At 33.6% G+C, this 25,135-nt stretch overlaps 1 protein-coding gene across 1 annotated transcript; it reads right to left on the bottom strand.

Moving 5' to 3' along the window:
• Window positions 1-1,109: 1,109 nt before the first annotated feature.
• On the bottom strand, window positions 1,110-4,623 carry LOC131595103 (DNA-directed RNA polymerase I subunit rpa49-like). Its single transcript, XM_058867372.1, has 5 exons — window positions 4,484-4,623; window positions 3,869-4,265; window positions 3,614-3,763; window positions 2,116-2,430; window positions 1,110-1,718 (listed from the first exon to the last, which is right to left on the bottom strand). The coding sequence occupies exons 2-5, from the start codon at window positions 4,259-4,261 to the stop codon at window positions 1,305-1,307; spliced, it is 1,272 nt and encodes a 423-aa protein (XP_058723355.1). The 5' UTR covers window positions 4,262-4,265; window positions 4,484-4,623; the 3' UTR covers window positions 1,110-1,304.
• Between the last annotated feature and the right edge of the window lie 20,512 nt (window positions 4,624-25,135).

Here is a 25,135-nt window from a genome sequence, read left to right as displayed (position 1 = left end):
TATAAATCGAAAATATATTTCCGGCTCCTAATAAACAATAGGGTTAATACTTATTTTCACCCCTACCATATAGGGTTGGTTTGAAAAAACCTGCCAAAAAAAAGTTGCAAGAATTCCCCTAACAATTGAAGATTCTCTCGTTTTAAACCTTGTAAAAAATTTATTTTTAAAACCAACCTTGTCACTTGAAGGACTCTATCATTTTGAACCTTGTAAATTATTTTTTTTAGTGAAACCAACATTGCCCGTCATATTTCAGAGGGTTTAAAATGGCATAATCTATAAGATTATAGGGTTTAAAATGACTGAATCTTCAAATGGCAAAGTTAGTTTTAAAATCAAAAATTTTACAAGGTTTAAAACGAGAGAAGTTAGGTGAATTCTTGCAACTTTTTTTTTGGCAGAGAAATTTTTCAAACCAACCCCATATGACAGTGGTGAAAATAGGTGTTAACCCTAAAAATATGATCCATCTTCATCCTTCAAATGACCCCTTAGATTCTCCACAACCATTTTGAGAGAAGAACAAACTGTTAAGAGATCAAGGTTCATAGTGAATAAAAATTCAATCTTGGAACAGGAATTGAATGACGAAATTAAAGGGTAAGTAACAAAATTGAAAGTGATGAATGTGAAGCAAACAAAACATAACAGAAATACTTTATTTTAGTTATATTTGTCCTTCCCTTTTTATACTCAAAAGAAACAGTGAAAAAAAGACTTTTACTTTAATTATATTTGTTTAATGGATGATGAAAAAAAAAACAATACAATAATGCTGATTTCAATAAGAAATCCCCTTAATTTATCCAACTATATAATTTGTATTAGTCATGTCAGAGTTCAACTTATTTGAGATCCAATAGTTTGTATTAGTCATGATATAGATTTGTAATTCTTTTTTAAAAAACTTGTACTTAAAAAGTTTAAGCTACTGGATATCTTGGTGTTTGAAACAAGACCAACCTTGAACTCATTAAGCTGAGTCTTGGATTAACTTGCATAACAGGTCTTTAAGCCTAAAGCTGCATATAATTTGGTGTGAAAAACCAGATGCTCTTAATCAGTATTTTCTGTTAATCGATGACAAACATTTGACACATGAATGGTTTATAAAATAAATTATAAGTAGTACATTATGATTAACAGCATGGTTCAAACGTACACAATTTAATAGACATAACTAAATTATCCAACAACACCTAGTGTTTGGATTGCAAAATTTGACATCACTACAAATAAGTGACTGAAAAACAGCTTGATTTGCAACAGTCAATAGTAACAAAAACAGACTCAAAAAGCGATCAATTTCTTTTCTTCCTCTTACTATTAATCCGGGGAAACGTAAGAGGCATAGGAAGTGTGGCATGGAAAATCCCTTTCTCCTTTAAAAATTTGCAACCCAAATGCTCAAAGAGTTGTCTCACCGGAGGGATAGTCATCCTCAGATCCTTTGCTATGTCTTTGTAGTCAGTGTGGAATTCGTCGGTGAAAAGTGTGAGCACCAAAACGTAAGAAACGAGAAGATTAATCTTTTCAGGTGGCAGCCTTCTTGTTTCGGAAACTTCAAACAAGGTCGAAAATCTATTGTTCAGAATGGGAGGAATTTTGTAATTCTTTGAAGAGGAAACACCATCCATGGTGTGCTGATCTTTGAACTTGACAAGATAGTTGATGAATGAAAGTATGCAACAAAGCTTTTTCTTTTCAGACTCGTCCTGTAAGTATAAACAATCAATAACATATATGATAATTAAATCAGGAAAATCAAATCTCAGAACTTTATGCTAGAAATGAAAGCACATAACCAAATTCCATCCCTGAAAAAATATCAAGCAGGGTATCTCCACCGTTCAATGGAGATTGGACAGTTTTAAAATTTATTTTGAAATAAAAATCATTCAATCTTCATCAAATGGGTGAGATCCGCAACAACGTGATTTTGTGGTCTAAATACAAAAAGAAAACAACGGATCTGGGGAAACAGATATGACAGCAAACAAAAAGAAAACACCAGATCCGGGGAAACATATAAGTATAGTATCACTGATAAAGCCAAACTATTGTACGGCTCCAAATTATGTTTTAAGCAAAAAGATTATATCTGTATAATACCTCAATCTTCTTTACTTTGCCTATCCTGTTGCGAATAAAAGTTGGGTAACCACTGAAGTCTGCTTCTTCTCCCTTTGGCAAGAGATAATAAATGTCTTGAAGGTGATTCCATTCTAGTGAAAGGATGATTTTATCCAATACATAAGCCTCCCGAGGTGTCGTTGCAGAAGTATCATATGGTGGTATATGGCGAGCGATGTGAGCATCTGTGTTTGCAAGAGCAATTTCTTTTACTTCAACATTTTTCATTTTCTCATCCAGGTTCTTTTTAGCTTCAGGTTCTTCATCTCTTCTGATTTCAGCAAACTTAAGATTCTGCAGAATAATACAAATTCCAATATTAGTTTAAAACAAATCCAATAAAAATCAAGTATACTTTATTGAATGATAATTAATAGAAGACTTGATCACTTTAATTCAACAGCAATAACCTTACCTACTAATACTACTACGTAAAAGGTTATTTAAAATTAGGTTAATAATAACTTTTCATAATAAAAGAATGGACAAAATATAAAATTGTTGTCAATGTCTTTCCTTATGTTCACTGTTTAAAGACAATGCATACAGAGTACAGACAAATCATCTTAAATAGTTTACCAAACAAAGTATGAGCTATCATCTGTGCAAAGCCCAATGGAGAGACAATGATATGCCATTAATTAATCCATGATACAGAGCAGAACTCTGCATGTTCCAGACACATATGTAACCAAAGGAAATCATGTCAATGAGAACTAACTACTAAGTAGAGTAATCAATCCCGGATAGCGGCGCAGAGCGGTCGACACCAAAAAAAGGGATAGCGTATAGCGGGATAGCCGCGATTTGATCATTTTTTGGATAAATTACATGAATAATAATTATAAACATACAAAGTGAGAGGTGAGGGAGGAACTTGATATTTTTCTTTGGAACAGCTGAAGTGCAGAAACGTCAGTGAAGGAAGGTTAGGGTTCAGTCTCAACTCAAATTTGATTCAAAAACCTAAAATTATCCTAAATACGTTTTAAATTTAAGGGGTAATTTCGGTTTTTCAGAGGGGAAAAGAATAGCAGGCTAAAAACCACTCCAGGATGGGAACTGCTCTTCCCCCGCTACCGGCTACTCGAAAAACTGCTCAGTCCCAGTCCTGGGGTGGGAACTATAATCCAAGATTAAATGTGGTATGGTGGTCATATGAAATCATATTTGATTAGAAAAACATGAAGGGTGCCATATCATCTAATCATGTTTTCATAAACATAACATGTCTCAGACCTAGAAAAATCACCCTTTACCAAAAGAAAATAATACCCACTAACACGATAAGTGCAATAGTGGCACCTTAAACTTGTGGAATTGTATGTTCTGTAAATTTTCATCTCTAAGCTGAGATTCATCTGTCACTTCTAAATCTTCAACAACCAAAAAATCACACTGAAATAATGATTTTGTCTTGTAATTACTTAATATTAGCACAGTTAGAAAATAAGGGCTAAACAGAATCAAAATCTACCATTTCAATATGCCGCTTAGTTCCGAAAGTAGCATCAGTCAATCTCCTCTTGGCTGTCCACTCATCCTGAGTCATCTCTTCCACCGGAGTCCCACTAGGAAGCGGCTCCTTATATTCCAAACCTTTAACTCTTGGTTCCAATCTAAATATCTACACAACAACAATAACAACAAAAACAACAAATCAACACAACGCACTAACAAATTCCAAAACATCAACTCAACTTTTTCTCTACACATTTCATCACAAATTTACCTTATTAGCGCCAATACTCACAACCTTAAGCGTCTGAGATTCCTTATCAAATACACCAAGTGCATACATCCCTCGCTGTCCCGTAGCCTCCCCGGCGTAACTCGTTCCAACGAATTCAACCGAGGAATCAGCAGGACTAACAACAAGCTCAGTCCTCTTATTCATAAACTGGTTTCGATAAACTTGGATTCCGGCACCGGCGGAACCGGAAGATTGCTTAACCGGATCAAATCCAGACGGAAAATAACCAACAAACGGCGGCATTTTCTCTGGATCCGAACGGACAACTTCAACCTTAACCTTAACCGGTTCACGAACCGGTTCAGGCGGCGGTTCAGTATCCACCTTCTTCTTGTGTTTTGCTTTCTTCGTGGATTTTGGAGAGTGTTCCATTACGCTGGAGAAAATTATGAGAATCGAGTTAGGGTTTAGTTTTTAAACTAGTATTTATAATTGATTTTTAATATTTATTAAAATAATAAAATTATTAAAAATATTTAATTTAACTCATTATGACCAATCTATAACAAGTTTCAACCATGACTCTCTTTCACCGTATTTTCTTCTCATTGATGCTAAGCTAAGAATAAGAGTAGGGGGGAAGACTGCACTTACTGATTCGACTCCGGCAAAGAGGAAAGCGGCGAACTCGAACGGAAGACGGTGAAGAGACAGAACGACGATGCGGCGATACGGGAGCTTTCTCAATCTCAGACTCAGTCACGCCGCACAGACATTTTGCTCTTTTATATTTCAATTTTTTAAAAAATAATTAACAAAACGATGCCGTTTTGTCTTAGAAAAAAATAAGGATTTAAACCGGTCGGTTTTCCAAAACAGCCTCCAATTTTGACCATTTCTGACTAGTTCTAACTGATTTAATGGTTTATCCGATCAAAGTGATGGTGAATTTGAGTTTCTAGCGGAATGGATAGGGGAGCTTATAAGGTTAGCACTCCAACGCTCAAATTGATATGTGAGGAAGAAAAGTGAAATAAAATTGTGTTTAAAACTTGTCACCTGAATTTGTCGCCCTCTATATAGTTGTTCCGTTCGAGAACTAGGAAGGGATGTAGTTGGTGAATTGATGGTCTTGAGTGGTGGATTCAATCTCCTTTACAACGACGCATGGTGGACCTACATAGTTATCACTCCAACGCCCAAGTCAGTTCTATATTCAAGGTGAGTATACTGGAAAGTGGAGATCATATATTGTATCTTGCTCTTAGCTTGTTGTTTACCCAGAAATATGGTAAACAAGCGCTAGTTTCCTTTTTAAAGGTTACTTTTGCGGAATCAACTAGAATATTCCAGGACTAATTGCTTTAATTTGTTTATTACGTGTATCTAGTCTGTATTAAATGCAGCAATAACTTTAAAGTAAAAGTAAATACTGAAATTAAAGGCTTTTAAAATAACTAAAAGCAATAGAAAGCAGTAAATGTGCACTGAAAATGAAATATAACATAAAATGATTGCATAAATTAGACTGGTACGCATACGTACATTCTAAAGTTGCACTCGTCACTCATTTTGCACAGAGATTTGAGTTTACTTGTGTTTTGTAGAAAATGCGGACCTTAAACTGCTCCTATTGAACTTGCTTAAATAGGAAAAATAAAATAACTACTACTAACGGTCGACTGATTATCAGCCAACACGTGTCTTCGACATGCAATATCTTCAACTACGAGCCCTCCACGTTTCCTGTGAGAACTGCCAGAAAACTGCTTAAAACTGCCTCCTTTGACTTCTGATGCTCTCCGACTTCATGGCTATACTTAAACAAAACGTCTAAGTTTTTTCTATCTGTTCTAGTCGAACCTGTATGGTATATTGACTAATTTTAGTCGAACCTTGGCAATGATGGTTTATTGGTAGTCGAACGTCAGTCTTGACTAAACAAAACTATTTAATCAGACTTTTTGCCTTAGATTCTTTAATAATCTCACCTGTTTTAGAGGTTACTTACCATTATTTAGCAAGTCGAAATCCTAGGGTAACACTTGTGAACTGGTTTTATACTTTGGTTCAATTAGAATGATTTTGAGATGGATTAGGTCTTGGTCAATTGGGTCTTTATAGTGTGTATCCATGAGTGAAAATATAATCGTTGATATTGTGATTTCTTTATAACTGGTTTAATCATTTTAGTTGATGTTGCTTATAAACATGGTGAGTTTGGTATTTTGAAGTTTTTCTCAACCTTTAGCATTCAAATTTACAATGACTTTTTAGAAAAACCCCTTCGTTCCTTCTTCCCTTAGAGAATCAATAGAAGTGATTCAATGATTCTCATAAATCTTTCACCTGTTTTCCATTCTCCCGCTTCATCAATCCTACATAATCAGGTACCTTTCTAACTCAAGTATTTATCTTTGGAATTTCTTATTTTCTAGTCAAGATGACCGACAATACAGTTGATTTAGTGAGTAATTCTGAAGTTGAAACCTCATCTGCTTCTGCAATGGGGATATCCCATGATCCTCGTCTTCTTTCTCTTAGTAGCGGTAACATAGGACTAGAAATTATACTCATATTTGATGATTCTAACTCAAAAAGGGTATCTAGAGATTCCTTGAAGGAAGAGAATATTGTAAAGCAGCGTAGAGAATCTTGTAAAGAATTTGATGAAAAGGGTCTCGAAAAGGACATTGGAGAACCTTTCAATGCAATCAATTTAGAAAGATTGGGAATCATTGAAGAAGTTTCTCACCCTCCTAAATAAAAGGTTATGAATATTAACTATCCAGGAAGAGCCTCGACCAAACAGAGTAGTACACTGAATCAAAGAGAGAATCTAAAGGAATTAGTTCCTTTTGTGAACTCTAGCATCTCAGCAGACCTCACTGAAGAAAGAAAGAATACTCTATGTAAAAAAATTTCATAAACCATTATGCTAAATGAAGATTTATCTAGTAAAAAAAGAATAGCCACTGAAACATGTTTCAAGAAACGGAATCATCTATGACAAAAAAGAAGAAACTAAAGTAAAATCAAGCTACTTGCTCTGCTTCTTTAATGACCACAATTTCTCAAATATCCTCAGCATGTGAGGTCTATGACCTAGTCACTATTCCATCTGGCTCTAATCTCAGAAACTCGGTTTCTACTATTTTATCATATACTCAACAACACGCCACTGTCTCGTCAATTGACTAGATTACCATTCCACCTTCCACCAAAAACACTTCATCCATCACATTGGCTTCAACCTTTCCTGTAGTCATAACCTCAGAAATTCACTATGAGACAATGATCTCAGAACCTCTAAATGTTGTAACAACTAATACATCACCTTCTATTCAAAATATGATTGTTGCTTCTGGATCTTCTGATCCCTCCTCATCATATATAGGTCAAATATCAAATCCTTCAGATACTGAAGAAATTCCTTCTAAAGAAAACCATCTCTACCTTCAGATTTTCAGTACTTGTCTTAAAGAAGCCATTTCTAAACTAAGAGAAGACGTCTCAAATGAAGTTGAAAGAGTCTGCCAATTTTCTGAGACATGTGTTGATGTATCTCACGTTGATAAAGTCTAGAAGGATTTTAGAAAATGGATGTCTGAAGAATTTCTAAAAATTCAAGAACTATATGATCAGATAAAAGAGTTATCAGTTAGCAAGGCTATAGAAAGAGCTCAAGGCTTGGAAGCCTAGAAAGTTGTTGAATGAGATTTAACTGAAAAGGAAGCTGCAAAAAGAGAAGTCGTTGAAATGGAAAAACTTTCAAAAGAAAAGTTATGTATCTTCTCTTGGCTATAGAAAAATGTTGAGGACATACAAAAAGAATAAGTGTTGATCAGAAAAATGTTCTCAAAACAAGATGAGTTCAACAACTTTTTTAAAGATGCACTGACTCAACTGGCTCTGAAGTTCAAGCCTTCCTCTAACTAAGATCTTTTATATTTCATCATATTTAACTACGTTCATGTTATTTTCTGTTGCTAAATATTTCCTATGTGTTTTGTTTGCTATTAATTAATCTCATGTTTTACTTTTATGTTAATCTAGGAATTTATTTTTAAAAAATATTCTTAAACTCTTGAAAATTGTGCTCATGTGTTAAAATTATCTAGGAAATAACTATTGTTTTCTGACATTTAATGTTCACTATAAGAAAGACATTTGTTCCTTTCGTGTGAGTTACACCTTCTATCTTTTGTCCATATATACTCTGTTGAGTGTTTTCTCTAAATTATCAAATATCTTTCTTTTTACCCTCTTCCTTCACCTATCATCATGTCTCTCAAAATGTTTCACATAAATGATAATCTTTTGGAAGTCATTAATGAAAAAACGGCCAAGAATCCTTGGTGCTAGCCAAAATTTTCATCTTGGTATTCATTTTCAAATCTGGAATGGCTATCTTCATCTGCTACGAGGACCAGGAGAAATTTACCAAACTTGGTAAAAGCCTTCTAGAGATATGCTTGTGTAAGCACCGATGGTAACATTATTTCATCTAACATTTTTGGGTTCCCTATTGCTATCACTGTCACCACCATTGCTGAAGATACTGGATGTAATCAAATGGGTATAACCACAAGTCATGACTCTCTCAAGTGCACAACTGATGCTTCGATGGTTTCCATTTTTGATCTCTCATCTTTGTTTGAACCAAAAAATCGTGATAAACTCCAGCCTATTGCTAAATACTGGTTTCGTTTCATTCTTTCAAATCTTCTTCCTCGTGGCACCAACAAAAACTTTTTGTTTCATGATGATAAACTCTTAATTTTCTGTCTACTGAACCGTATTCAAATCAACCTGCCTCAAATGATATTTAACTATCTTAAAGAATCTACAATGTTATCCATAGAAATGAATAAGTCATTCATTCCCTATGGAAGAGTCTTATCTGAAATACTCCTTAAAGCGAAAATGATAGAAATTATTCTACGGGTTCGCCCTGGTCATGACAATACTCTGGATAGCAAAAGATGTGAATTCTTTGAAGCTCATTGGTTTAAATGATTTCTTGTCCAATATCTTCCGTCTTTGTCCTAATCTAAATCGTGTTGTTCCTTAGTTTCTATGATGTCGTTGCGATGTTTATTTATGACTTTGATTCTTCAAGTTATTATGTTTTTGTGTAAGTATTTGTAAGTTTACTTTAATGAAATATCTGTGTTTATGTATGTTTATTTTTCTCTCACTGATATCGGTTGCTTAATCAAAGTTAAAATCAATTAATTAAATCTTAAACTTTTTTATCATGATAAAAAGGGGGAGAAAGTTTAGATGTCATTTTGATGAAATCCCTTAAAATTTGCTTGCATAATGAAAATAGATTTAGGTATATAAATGCAAACAGAATGTAATTTTCTTAAGAAGAAAGAATTTCTGATAAGCTAACTCTGATCAATTGTTTCCACTTGTCTTTAATCAGAATATTCTAATCCTTGAAAATTTAGTTAAGAAAGCCATATTTCCTATAAAGTCTTAAGTTTTAGATTAAGGGGGAGATTGTTTAACTCAGGGGGAGTTTTCCAAACAATGCTCATATATCCTTTCATTATAAACTATGGGTCTTTAACTTAGGGGGGGTGTATTTTCTTAAAACAAATGTTGTTTTCATGTGTAGGAATGACAACGGGTCGGGTCGGGTGCGGGTTTCGCACTATCCAAATCCGCAGCCGAAATCGGCACCCGAACCCGAACCCAAAGGATGTTCGGGAGGAAAAATAACACCCACGCCCACACCCGCTGGGTTCGGATTTTTTCCCCAAACCCGAACACGCAGCAAAATATAAAAAATATATTTTTTCTACAATTTTCTTACAACTTTTCACAATATATATATATATATATATATATATATATATATATATATATATAAGCGGGTGTGATTTTGGGTGCGGATTTCACACTACCCAACTCACACCCGAACCCAAATCCAAACCCAGTCAACTCGGGTTTTCACCTATTGACTCGGGTTCGGGTGCGAGTGGGCCCCGCGGGTTTGGGTCTGCTTGCCATTCCTATTCATGTGTATTTTAAACTTGATTATGATATTACCTTGTAAAATTGTTACATCAAAATACATGGTTTTGTCATCAGTACAAAAAAGGAGATTGTTAGAACAAGATTTGTTTCTACACATCGTCTCTAAGTTTTGACGATAACAACACGTATATTTTATATGTAAATAATTTTGTTTCTAATGTTTTCTTAAGTGTGCAGATCAAAAAGCCTCGTATGATTTAGGACTATTGTCTAAAGAATCATCAGAAATGTTTTCACCAGAAAAACTACTCTCTTTCATTTTTGTAGGTACATCAGTAGTTCTACGGAATGCTGAATGAATCAGAAAAAAGATCTCCAGAATACTTCTCAACAAGTTGTTGCTTCGGAAGTCTCAAGTATCTCCAGATGAACAAAGTCTACAAGAAGTTGGTGCTCCAGAATCATAATCAAAGTCTACATCAGATGCAATTTGTCACATTGTCGCACGCTCGCGAAAAATGAACAGAGTCGCCACCAATATATTTATCCCATAAGGGAAAGGAATATCAGAAAACCTAACAAAAGGAACAGGGTCTTGCGACCAGAGAATCAAGGTACGGGAGTCGGTTACGCAAGGGGAAGGTATTAGCACCCCTCGCGCCCATCGTACTCGATGGTATCCACCTATGTTTGTTTCTATCTAAAGGGTGTCCAACTATGTCTATGTCTAAATGCGAATGCATGCAAAAGAAATACGGGGAAAAGAAGGAATTATTTACAAGTGTGCTCGTTCAAGCCCCGCGACTTGATGCCTACGTATCCTTTTCAGGAATCAGAGCGTCGTAGTTCGGCTCACGTTTTTTTGTTTGCTTTGGTGTTTTTTAGTTGGGCGGCGTTAACGCTCGCGCTCTTGCATAAGGGGACAGCCTAGGATGCAATGGAGCGGAGATAACGGTGCCCTTAGGCAAAAGAAAAAGAAATGATTGGTTTGTGTCTTTTAGGGTAATTCCATGATGACGAGAACCTACTACAAGGTCTTGCATCACTTCCTCACTTTTGTTTTAAATCTGAACATTTATTAGGTTTTTTGAAGTGTTTTTGGTTGGTGTTTTTTAAGGGGATTTAATTTGTGACTTAGATCATACCAAAAAGAGTTTTTTGTTTGTTTTTGAATATTTAGAGAACGCACATCGAGGCCTACGCCACAATCGTTTCTCTAAATAACGGTTAAGAAATACATCGAGGCTTCACACCTCAATCATTTCTTCTCCGCTAAGTAAAAGAGATACAAAAAGGAGTTCTTTTGTGAATATTTAGAGAATGCACATCGAGGCCTACGCCACAATCGTTTCTCTAAATAACGGTTAAGAAATACACCGAGGCTTCACACCTCAATCATTTCTTCTCCGTTAAGTAGGAAAGAACATACATCGAGGCCTACGCCTCAATCATTTCTTTCCTACCATGAAATATAGCAACGGTATGATCTTCATCGGTTTTTATTAAGTATTTTAAAAGTTGAAAAGAAAAAGAATGCGATAGGGAACTATTTCTAAATTCTAATCTAAGTTGTCTATACAAGTCTAAATCCTAATGTTAACATGGGATAGATTCTAAAAGGAGCAATAAAATGGTACCAACAAAGTAGGCCTAAAATAAGGCAAAAAATACAAACAATAACATCATACAAGAGTCATACAAAAATAACATGGAAATAGCGCCGAAAAACAATTCAAGCATTAGTACGAAAATGAAACTAAAAAATACTACTATTTATGGGTTTTTTATAAAAGAAAGATTTCTAATTAATCAAAAAGAATTAAAAAGGACCTAGCCTAAACTAATATTTTTTATGATTATTTTTATATGACAAAATATGTATTAAAGTCTAAAAAATAATAGGAAAAATTAGTGTTCTTATTACCTAAAAGAAATAGGAAAAGAAATCTAATTAAAACCTAAATCTAACATGAACAGGGGGTGCTAATCTGAAAATACTGATGTGAAGAATAAGCGCAGGGCCCATGGGAGTTAGGCCCAGCAGAAATTATTGTTACTGTTCAGATTTTCCTTGCCAACAATGGTATCATGGGCTTCGTGGTTGCAAATGGAATTTCATGGCCCATAGTGATTATTGATCCAGATTTACATATTATTATAATTCTAACGGGCCAAGGAGGAGGTGAAGATAGCAAATGGCCCAAGGAGATTATTCATTCAAGATTATTACTCATATTTTCTTTAACTAAAAATTAAAAGAAATAAAAAATGAATAATGGAATAAAATAACAAGAAAGAGGATTTAGGGTTCATAGTGTGTCGATTCAAATTCAGAACTCACCTCTCCTCTCTCTCTCGACGGCGGCGCGGCTTCAAACTTTCCCCGATCGGAGTCACCACAAAACGAATGCCACCTTCCCGTCTTGCCTTTTCGACCTCTCTTGTCTCCGTCTCTCACTCTCTTCGATTAACCTTTTCTCCGATCATGAACGACGACGACTCCCCTCCGATTAACTTTGCCAGTCATGATGGATTCCTTTGATTCGGAGATTTGAAGTGTGAACCATGAAAATGAAAATCTGCGCGTGGAATGTTTGTTGATGGTGAAGAGAGTTGTGGTTCGATGGGAGCTTCAAGCGTTTCAATACATCGTGACTGAGAAATAAACGCGGAGCGGGATCCGGGACTTTGATTCAAGTAAACTTGTCTCTTCCGCTTTGAATTCTTCTTCTTGCTTCGCTTCTTGCGTGTGCTGTTATGATGATGATGATGAGCGTGGTTGCAGATTGAAGGTGTGGCGATGATTGAAGAAGGTGTGGTTTGAGAGAAGTCCGAGAAGATGATGATGATGTTGATTGTTTGTTGTTGAAGATGCAGAGATCGAAGCTGAAGATGATCGATGGTGAAGGTAGAGTTTGAAGATTGAATTGAAGATGAGATCGAGAATGAAGAACTGAGATGATGATGAATCCATAGAAGGGTGATGAATGTGGATGGAGATGAAGATGATGAATTCGGATGGCTTGAAGTGTGAAGCTGAGTGAGGGCTCAGAATGAAGAATGGTGGAGAGTGGTTCAGAGATGAATATTGTGATGAATGAATGGAGGAGTGAAGACTAGTTAATGGTAATAATGGTGATTTCTGAAGAAAATGGTGATGAAGTGAAGATGATGGTTACAGAGGTGGTGAAGAAGGTGAATGAAGAATGGTGGAGAGAGTGAGAATTGGTGGTGGCTGATTGAAGGATGAAGATGAAGAAGTGTGAAGGTTGAAAGTTGCAGAGAGAGTTGAAGGGAGAAGATGAAGAAGATGGTGATGGATATGAGGTTATGAAGATAATGTGTGAAGGAAGAAGAATTGAAGATGATAGCAAAAGGTGTGGAGTATGTATGAGCAAGGTGAGGAAATGGTGAAGAGAGCTGATAATGGTGAAGGTTCCGATTTATAAAGGTCAAAAGGTTAGTTTTCTACTCTGTTTTCTGTTACTTGTTTCAGTTACATTCTGTTAGAGTGGTGTAACTGATTCTGAAAGTTAGTTGTAGGTTTAACTGTTAGTTACGGTTCTGTTATGGAGGTTAGGTACAAAAGTTTGTTACAAAAACTGAAAGTTAGTTTTTATGGTTAGGGAGACTGTTGAGTTGGACTGTTAGTTGTAACTTGTTTTTCTGTTATAACTGTTAGGGTAGTTATATGGTTGTTATAGAGTTTGTTATATGGTTATGAGGTAGTTATTCTTGTTTTGGATTCTGTTATGGTAGTTGGGTTCTGTTAGAAAACTGTTAGGTAGTTACAAATATGGTTAGAAATTGGAAATGTTAGTAAAACTGGTTTTTTGTACAGGGGCTGATATGATGCAGGGGTGATCCGAATTTGATTATGCAGGTTTTGGATGATGTGTGTGTTCTTGTTTTCCTTTTTTTGGTTCATGCTGAGTTTGGAATATCAGTTATGAATATGCTTGACTCCGCCGCGAATTAAACTCGAATGTGAACTGAAGTTGCATGACAAACTGTTTGTGATGGAGCTCAACTGTTTTCTTCTTTTTCTTTTTTTTTTGAATTGGCCATGGTTACTGTGTTGGAACTGATTTTGGTATGAATTTGTTTTGGTCTATATGCTGTAGTTTTTTTTTTGACTTAGTTTCTGGATTTTGAATGGCTTTTTTGTGGAATGCAGGTTGCTGTTCGTGGTTGTATTGAAGTGTATTGTATGGTTTATGCAGGCATGGTGTAATATGAATCTGAATGAGTAGGCCCTGTCAGTGCTTGGAATTTGTGAGCTGGCTGTATGAAATGGTTCAAAGCATCGCAAGAGGGCAATGTTTGAAAGCATGGTAGAGAGGGTTGGATGTATCAGGCTTGCAAAATGGAATCGAGGAGGCCAGTCTTCCATTGATGGCAACTTAGGATTAGAAACAATAGGCTAAAACCATTTTTGTGTAATTTTGTTATTTGTAATAAGATTTTGGTAATGAATATTGTAATAGATAGCAGCCTGAAGTAAATATTGAATGGGCATTTGGAAATGAACTTGTCTTGAAGATTGTGGATGATTCTTGAATTTTGTAGTGAAATTTGACCTCGGTTTGAATAGTGAGATATTGACTTCTTTATGAATGTTGACTATACAACTTCTAAACCAAGACAAAAATCTAAACCATACAACTTCAGGTGCTTTAAACAAATTTGATCCCTTTTGACAGGTCTTGAACGAATGGAATCACATGAACCAAAGTCTTAAATTCATATATCAATCGATGGAGACCTACTTTTAGTTTCTCAATTCACTCATGCCTTGAACAAGACGAGTCCTTTAAACTTGCTCACTTTGTTGATGAACTTTAACAAACTCGAACACCATGATTAAGAACTCTGACTCAGCGATCCTCAGTCAAACTTTTGATGGAAGCACACCTTGTAACTTGATGAAGAAGAAACCTTAAGCTTTCAAAATCCTCGATTCCCTGCTTTTGTTTTATTTAATGAATGAATGTGAAATCATGCAAATGACCTAATAAAGGTATGCCGATGAGATGCGAAGCTTAAGCCAGATGGAAATAAAGGGTAGGACAAATTTGGGGTATGACACACATCAAGTTCCGATTTCAAATATATGTTCATCAGAAGAGTTGTTGCTCATTACTCCAAAGACGTAGTCAAAGATCAGCTGAAAAGGATCAAATCAGAAATACAGTTTAGTTGATGACTCTTGTTCAGATATCTAGATGTGTTCCTCAGATATGTTGTTGCATTATTATTTGAAGACAATATTCTATTTTGAAAGGAATCAAACATTATAGCTCGTATTGCTCGTGTTATCTCATTATCAAACCAGTTATCTCTTCAGATACAAATTTGATCTAGGAAGTTCTGCTTCGATGATAACGCGAAATTATATCGTATATTGGAGTTGACTCGTGTAGATTTTAATCTCGTTTTCTTTTATTTGTCTTTTTATGCTAGTATTATTCTCCTATTTCAGGTACATTAGGTAAATTTGGCCACTTAAGAGATTTAAGAGAAAAAAAGAAATAAATAAATATTTACAAGTAAAAGGTGTGACAAGAAGAAAAGGTGGCGCCCAAAACCACAACAATGTGGTGCCTGCCACCAAAACATGTGGCGCCTGCCACATCAAGGTGTGGCGCTCACCACCCATTACACAGCGCCTGCCACGAAGCCACGCTTTTCTGAATTTTCTCCTTCGCGGTCTCCACGTCTCAGAATCCTCGTTCAACCCAACTGTCTGAGTGTTACGGATTTGTTGGAGATATTTATGCCAAGAGTTGAGTATAAATTGAGGAGCTCATCTTCAGTTTGGGGGTCCTAGTTTTTAGTATGAATTAGGCATATATTTCATTTTGTAAAATACCAGATTGTTCACATCGGGCAACCGGTGTACCATTACTTTGCAATTCTGAATTCTACTCATGTACTTGGATGAAAAAGCTATTTAATCTTGCCGTTATTTTATTTTCGAAGTTTCTTCCGTTCAAGTTTCCGTAAGCATTTACCTTATTTAATTTTCTGCACTTGTTTACTTTAAGTCTTAAATATTATTGATTCTTTTATTTGTTTTGTCAATTAAGATTGTTACTGTTTTTGTTTCTTAGTTTAATATATCATTATCATCACCATGTTAATGTTTTTATTATGCATCAATAATAACAATAATATGAGTTTCATGACAATTATGTCCGGCTAAATTTCCAGAGCCCGGGATGTGAGGACCGTCGTTTCGACGAGACTCGGTAATTGAAACGACTTAATTTCTCATTAATTAATTTTTTGTTTTAGCTTTCAAACTTAATTAAAAATATTTGACATGTGAGTGAGAACCAATTAAGGTTCAGTCCAATTAGACCAAGAGGGTGAGTAACGAACTGGATAGTGAAAGCTAGGCATTGATCCTAAATACAACGAGAGTGCTTTAGGTAATAATAAGGATTTAATAACTTTCCGAAATACGCTTTTAATTGAAATGGGCGAGCAAGAGCAAAATCTCATGGTTAGGAGTGTGGCTTTAATCAATTAGACCGAGAGGGTGAGATTGAGTCTTTAAACTTGTTATTTTCTACTGAAAACGATTTATTATCAAGCTAACGCCGAATAATTGTTGAGTCCCCAAAATGCGACTGGAAATCACAGTTCTATCTCGCTTTTATTTATATTTTCTTAACCAAATATTATTTCTTGTTTTTGCAACTAAAAATCCTTTATGATAGCTTTAGATTTACAAAGCAATAGTAGATATCAGTAGGTTGACTATTGGTTTTTGTGGGTTCAACAATCTTATATATTACTTCGATATTTTCGTGTACTTGCAGATGCATCCGTCACTCTTCAAAAAGGCTTCTATCATTATTTCTGAAAGACAAAGATTTGCTCCTATTTTTGTTCTGATGTTCTTATGTTATCCTAACAAAGTAGTTTTCGAACTACTCATCAGAAGAACAAAGAAAAGAAAGTGATCTCTTCCAAGCTCACTACTTCAGAATTAGAAGTACATCATTTGAAGATAAGATCAAGAGTCGTTCTTTAAAATATTTAGTACAACAGTCTGCTCAACAAATCACAAATATCAAGACGTTCGTACTATTCAAAAGTTGTCTTCCATGCCATCACATCAAAGCTGCAAGCTACATGCTAAGGAAGAAACAGGTTCCTACATCCAACATCTACACTTATATCCATTGGAAAGTAACCGTTGACTTATGAAGAAAAGACTCTTCTATCCTCTCAACATCTCTTTCTGTAAAGTCTATAAATGAAGATCAAGAACTCAGAAGAAAGTGCTTGCTCATTGGAAATTGAACAACCAAAGGTATTGGTTGCCACTGCAATAACCAAAGCTGCAGATTGCGAGTGCAAGAGCCAAGCCAAAGCCCAAGTATTCAATGCAAGAGAAAGCTAATACAAGAAGCTGAAGCTAAAAAGAAGAGAGGCAAAAGAATGAAGAAGAAGAAGAAGAAGATAAGAAGATTACTACAAGATGCAGATCAATATTATCATTAACATCTTAATAGAATCTTGTAAAAAGAAAGGAGTTGTTGCTAATATCCTGCTCAACACTTTTGTGTTGTTTGAACTTAAACATTTGTGTAATTTACTTTATAGAAGCATTCATGTAAACACAATGATAATCAATTTTTATTGATTGTTCCTTGAGTGACTATTCTTAGTCTGTATACTCAAGAAGACATTGACAGTTTGTCATCGTGGGAAATCTTCTTTAAGGGACCAGTTGGGTCAGAATTCTTAAAGGAGTCGTTGATCGTTATATCTCTTGGCAGATGGATAGGACTAACCTTTTCTAATAAGAACCTAGATAAATGAATGTGTTATCTTTCTATTTATTGCATGGGGTGACACGCAAATACATCATTTATTTGACTTAATTAATGCATGTTTTCTAGTTGTTTTGAATTGAATTTGCACTATTATATTGGTATTTAGTTTGTTTTCAGGTACTTAGTCATTTTAGAGGCGTGTACAAAGAAACGAAGCAAAACAGGCGAAAAAAGGGAAGAAATGGAGCAATTTACACACGAGACGTTGTCCGACTGTTTAGACCATAACTCGTAAACCGTAAATCAGAATGACGCCCCGTTCGAAGCGTTGGAAAGCTAACATGGAGATCTACAATCATGGAAAATTTGAAGGCCTCGGGCACCGTCCCCCTCAAACGAAATCAAACCTCCAACTTCCACTATTTCTCCAACTTCCCACTACTTCTCCAACTTCCCTTGTCTTCCTCTATTTCTCCAACTTCCCACTACTTCTCCAACTTCCCTTGTCTTCCACTATTTCTCCAACTTCCCACTACTTCTCCAACTTCCCATTATCTCCACTATTTCTCACATGAAGTAACTTCCACTATTTAACTCTATAAATACCATCCTTTCATGACATCCAAGCTAAGCCATATACTTCACCATTTGAAAGCTATAATCCTTCTTGTATCGAGTTTGGATCATTTACTTTGAAGTTATTTATTTTTCTGCCATTTACATTCCGTCGCAATTTACTTTCCATTGTACCAGACTTAAAGACTCTGTTTGGAGCAGGTTCTTTATTTCAGTCTACTTTTATTTAATCGCCTTTTGTCTTGCACTCACTTTACTTGATTTATTACCTTGCATGTCTTTATTTCTTTACATGCTTTACTTTATTTAATTGTCTTGCTTTTCATTACTTTATTTTCTGTCTTGCTTTTACTACCATGTCTAACCACTTTTATATGTTTATCTTTATTTCGATGTCTGGCTAAACCTTTAAAGGTTAGAATGTAAGGATCATTGTCATGATAGTGTTCCAAATGTTGTAAGATCGAAAACCGTCCATTCTAAAGATAAAACTTGATTAGTTTTTTACTAAACAAAAAGGGTGAAAGCGTTTTGTCTAGTTGATTAGGGATTTTTAACATGTTTAGAAAATGATTTTAAAACTGTTTACGCACGCATTTATATATTTGAAATCTGACTCTTGGCCTAAAGCCAAGAATCTCTTTAAGTTAATCTTTCCAGCTTAAAATCACTTTTTTACTAAGTTAAGTAATTAATTTCTTAAAAATAGGTTTGCTACTTTAAGGCTTGAAGCGCCTTTTATAAGTGACAATAAAAGGATTGGATTAAAGAGTAAACTCGGTTCTTAGTACGCGAAAGCGACAAGTTCCTGTTAAATTGTTCCTTTCTATAAGTAGAAAATATTGCCCCACAAGTAGTTCTATCTGGATACAACTGGAACATTGTTTGATTAATGTGAATCACATTCGAGTCTGTCTTGTATCAGCATTTATTTTATCCCTTTATTTTCCTACACTGCACACATCTCAACTAAATCGATCCGCCATAGATAAACACCGTAACAATCAGTAACGATAAATTTGACTGTTGGTCTCTGTGGTTCGACAATCTTTTATATTACTTTGATAGGATGTGCATTTGCAATCTGATTTTAGAATCTAAAAACAGACCGATCAGCATGCGCTAATTTTATCTAAACGAATATTTTTCTAAGAAGGGCAAAGTTTTGAAAACCCAATTCAAACCCCATTTTCTTGTGATTTTCTCTACCTTCACCATACGTGTTATAAGGTACCTGAAATCTGTACTTACTAAAGGAATCATGTTTTCTGCTTCAAGTACACTGCAATTATTTGAGTTTGTTTATTGTAACTTGGCTAGATGCCCTGATACTCGCAAATCTATCATTGGATATTGTGTGATGTTAAGCTCTTATCTTTTGTGCTGAAAATCCAAAAAGCAACACACAGTTTCTAGGTCATCTAGTGGAGTTGAATACCGTGCTTTGGCTTCCATCACTTGTCAAATTCAATGGCTAAATACCTCTTCCATGATTTCCTGATTCAATTTACTCATCCTGCATTTGTGTTCAGTGACAGTAAATCTGTCATTTATTTGGCACATAACCCTATGTTTCATGAACGAAGTAAACACATGGAATTAGACTACCATGTGGTTTGAGAAAATATTCAATCAAAGCTTATCCATCTGCTGCTTGTCTCAACCCATGCCCAGCTAGTTGACATGTTCACAAAACCCTTACATTCTCCAGCCTTGAAGTCCAATCTATCCAAGTTGGGACTTTGTAGCATACAATGTCCAAATTGAGGGGGGATATTATCTTTTATTGTATGGTTCTACATTAATATGACTTCTATATAGTTTATTTATGCCTATAGCAGCTTGCCACCTGTACATATTAGATTCAATTTAGGCACACATTACTTGAACATTATCTGGTGTATATATATATATATATATATATATATATATATATATATATATATATATACCTTGTTGTAATTGTTGGACGTTCAGTGTGAATAGCAAGATATTTCTATGTAATTGTTCCATAACAAACTCCATAGATTCATCATCTCTTTCTATGGATATTCGATCATTCTTCATCTCTTTCATGGACAAGTTTTCTGGTTATTCCACCATTGGCAATCTCAAACCCAAAATTTCATCCATAAGTCCACTATTTTAAACCAACCACATAAACTTTCTTAGAAATTGGAAAAATGAACCAAAAAACGATGAAGATGAGATTAATGAATTTGAGTTTTTCAAAGATGAGAAAAGATTAAGATGTTTGTGAATTTGGGTTTTTATAGATGATGGAAGATGAAGATGTTGGTGGATATGAGTTTGAAGATGAATCTCAAACTCAAAATTTCATCCACATAATTTTAACACAAGTTCATATGTAGCAGATTTGGGATTGAAATATGAATTTTTATAATATTAATATTGATAGCTTTTAATTTTTTTTTGTGTTGTAATTTCTTGAGTTTTTAAATAGAATTTAGATGAAGAAGATAAATGTTTGAAGATGAAGAAGATGAACATTAAATAATAAAGTGTACGGTTGATTTTTTTTAAGTATATGGTCAATCAAGCATTTAGGAATATATATATTTTTAGATATAAATTTATATTTTTTATTTGGATCTGTTTGACTATCAACCATTTTCATATACTTAAAAATAAGTAATATATGTATTTGTATGGGGTGGATTATTTATTTCGATGACTATCATAAAACAAAACTATATGCAAAATCAATCAACTAAGAAAGATTGAAGGATTTATTAATCAAATACATAAATTTTATTTCAATTGAAGGATTTATTAATCAAATACATACATTGAGATGCAATCATGTATTATTATCTTTTTATTCTGTGTACATGTATCACATTATCTAAGTAGTTAAATCAGGTGGTAATAAAGTGTTGGTTAGCTTTGGAGGATCTCCTCGACAGCTGCACACAGATTGAACACATTTGCAACCATGATTTGGAAAACGACTTTCACAATTTTCATCACGCTGACAGTGAAATGAGACAATAGGACCTCTTGCATCTGATATCTTACACATATCTACATGCATATAAACATCACATGATCATAATTAAAAACTATATCGTATTTATCGTAATAATTTGCTAATTGATACATTAAAAGTAGAGTAAGATTTATTACCTGATGCAATGATAACGAAAATCAGTAAGATTGTAAATTTCAAAGCTGAATATTTTTGGACATCCATATTCACAATGGAAGATTGCTTGTACTTAGAAATTGTATGTGTAGGTAATCTAGAGATAATACCATGCTCTATTTATAATAGTTTGTATAAAGTACTTTTAAAAATGTATCGAATAAACTATTATAAATTTTATATCAAAAATAATATAAAAGAGACTTTGTGAGTTTTAGAATTTAAAAACTAGTATAAAAGAGACTCTATTAGTTATAGAATTTAAAAACTAGTTTAAGTAAAAAAATAACTGAATAAATAGTAAGTACAAAATTAAGTCTACACGGTATTATATTTTATACTATAATAATTAATCATTTTCATATATTTAATTATTGAAAATATAATATATTAAAAAAATTATGTTCAATTAATAATAAAATCATTTAAAGTGTAATATTTTAAATATATTTTTATGATTGTGTTTTTACGCAATAACATTTTTTTTTTTTACAAATAATGTAACATATTTTGACTAAAATAAATACATTGACTTTCAGGAATTTTTTTATATAACTTTTTTTTTATATAATTTTTTTTAGAAACGTATAATTTTTTTTTTGTATTTAACAAGAATGTGACCCGCGCGATGCGTACCGATCATATAATGTTTTTGTATTTATTGTTTTATTTTAAATTTAAGTTTTTGTTCAATAAAAATTAAATATTTTAATTTATGAAAAAAATTAATATATCATCATTCAAATGAAATATAAAATAATAATTGAAATACACATAATGAGTTATTTATTCTAAAAAAATGTTGATAGTGGAACATTTTCATTAAAAATATGGAAAAAAAAATTAAATGGTAGACTTTGAGTTCTCTATGAATATACATTGTGTAATCTATTCTTGTCCATTTCTTATGTTATATTTCAATAGCTATATAATTTTTTAATCAAAATTTATATCAATATATTAAGTGAGTGAATAGTCATAATTAAATCATAAGAGTTACGAAATGGCAAAACAAAATATAATTTAAAGATTTTTGTATATTTATATATTATTTCAAAGATTTATGTGTCATATTTATATATTATCTCATCAATGAAAATTTTAAATTATTATTATTGTGAAATTATATTTAATTTAATTCTTTATTCTTTCTTTATCTTTATTATTTGGACAACATTCATATATATATATATATATATATATATATATATATATATATATATATATATATATATATATATATATATATATATATATATATATATATATATATATATATATATATATATATATATATATATATATATATATATATATATATATATATATATATATATATATATATATATATATATATATATATATGGGTAGTTGGTGTGACTACTAATTTAAAAAGAAAAAGAAAAAGTAGTTTAAAAGTTAATAATATTTAATGATAACAGGAATTTTTATTTCACTAAAAAAATATTCATTCATTCCAAATAGATTACATTGTTGCAATACAAATTAAAAACAAAAAAAAACAATTATAAAGGTAGTAAAATTATTTAAAGAATATTAATTGTGATAAATTATAAAATTGTACGACAAATTTATTCAATAGTTTTTTTTGCAGCTCAAATTTATTTGAGTTATATTTGAAAGAAACATAGAATTGTATAAATATTTAAAAAATTGGAAGGTGAATATTGAATTGTATAAAATATTATTATTATTATTATTATTATAATACCCTGATTCCCTGACACCGGTATTTGTCATTTAAATAAATGGTAATTAGAGAGCATATTGATTTTACTCCAATTAAATGAGTAACATGTGTATCTACTTACTAAGAATGATTAAAAGAGAGTTAGTAAAGTAGTTGGTATAGAAAGAGACTAGTTAGAATTGGACAAGATGGCAAACTAGTAATATTGGCATGGTTGAATGGCAAATTGGCCATTAAACATGTTGCGTGCATTTTAAGGGGTTGTTGATGGAATGACATAATACTATTTGTTCCAAAATCAGAATTTGTGGAGATGAGAGGCTTAGGAGCAAGGAGAAGAAGGAAGAACACATGATCAAAAATCCATTTTCGTATTCTTGGAGCAACCCTCACTAAAAAGGTAATATCTCTTAGCTCGCACTACGCCAAATTTGGCTTTTAGCAGCACATCTACGAAAGCGCTTTTAGGAAAAAGCGCTGCTATAGGTTTCGTTAAAAACAAAACTAAAAAACAAGGAAAAAAAGCGCTGCTATAAGGGATCCTACGAAAGCGCTTTTAAAAAGCGCTTTTGTTACCTACGCCAGCGCTGGCTTTGACAGCGCTTTAAAGCGCTTTTAAAGCCCAAAATAAGCGCTTTTAAAGGTCTTCCGTGTTGTAGTGTCGTAACTCAGATTGATCTGATTCTAGACTTTTTGGAAAGCTTACAAAATTCTCTTCGATTTGATATAATATTTTGTATTCATAGTTTCTATATTGATGAAGAAAAACGTGATTGAAGTTGGGTGATGCATGTTGCAAAATGGGTATACAAGGGTTACGGGGTTTGACATGGTTGGGGGTAGAATTTTTGACAAGAGAAGAGTTCATTTGTTTCATGGATGTCATCTTAACCTCTACTAATCCAAGGTGAGTTCCATTATATGGGAACATGGGAGGAATCGGGAATGATGCATGTGGGGTTTAAGGGTTTTGATGAGAATGTCGTGAAACTTGCCTCTAATGCATGAATACAATCCCCTTGCTATAATTGTATGTATATGTATCATTATATTGTTCAGCATGTAATTAATTGAAGATTGAATGACAAGAATTGGTGTGATCATTATGTTACATGATTGTTTCAATAATGGAGAATATGTCCTTATGATGCATATATTCATTTTGGAATTTTGCTGTGATCAACCATGATCCATGTTGTTAGGTTATGTGAATTCTGGTTATTTTGGGCTATGATATTGTAGATGCATATTGGAATTCGTTTTCGGATTCTATGGGATGTTTGGGGATGTTTAGTAATGGATTAGAATGGATTTTGAATCTTTAAAGTGCAGAAAATTGCCTATGCTGCAGTGTAATTCGTTACTGTAACCGGTTACGCTGCTGATAAATGTAGAAAATTGTTTCTGTTATAGTGTAACCCATTACAGTAACCCGTTACACTGAGTCAGAAATGCAAAAAATGACTTTTGTTGCAGTGTAACCCGTTACACTAAGTTAAAAGGGAAAAATGGGAAAACTTCAAAAATGCGTAACTTTTAACTCGTTTATCTGTTTGATGCGAACTTTATACTGTTGGAAAGCTAATTTAACAGAATATCTAGGAAAATTATCCCCGATATTAAAATATGGTTTTTCGATATCTCTAATGCACATTGAGAAAAATGTTGCGAATGGAGTTTTGTGAAACCCTTACCCCTAGAGCAGTTTCGTTCTGAATAGGGAACCGAACGCATCCTTAGTCGTGTGAGGCTTGTTTATATCACATTTTAACATGTATATTATATATTATCATGGATGTGTTATTTCTCAATATGTGGATTATTGATGGATGCATTATGTTAAATGCTGTATTATAATCGTATTATGCTTTCCGTTGTTCCGGTTGAATATTCAGAAGTTGTGTACCTGTGTGGCTTGGTGATGTAATTGATTTATGCTTGAATCGAAGTAGACCTAGACTACTAGGTGGTAAAGCGCACATGACAGATATTACCATTGCGGTGGCTGAAGGGGTTACCTTTAGTAGGAAAACATCGGCATTTTGGTAAGTCATACACACCTGAGCTACCAT

This window comes from Vicia villosa, linkage group LG4, assembly GCF_029867415.1.
Source record: "Vicia villosa cultivar HV-30 ecotype Madison, WI linkage group LG4, Vvil1.0, whole genome shotgun sequence".
Classification (NCBI taxonomy): Eukaryota; Viridiplantae; Streptophyta; class Magnoliopsida; order Fabales; family Fabaceae; genus Vicia; species Vicia villosa.
The sequence above is the reverse complement of the archived record's forward strand: the minus strand, read 5'-3'. Positions and strand labels throughout refer to the sequence as shown.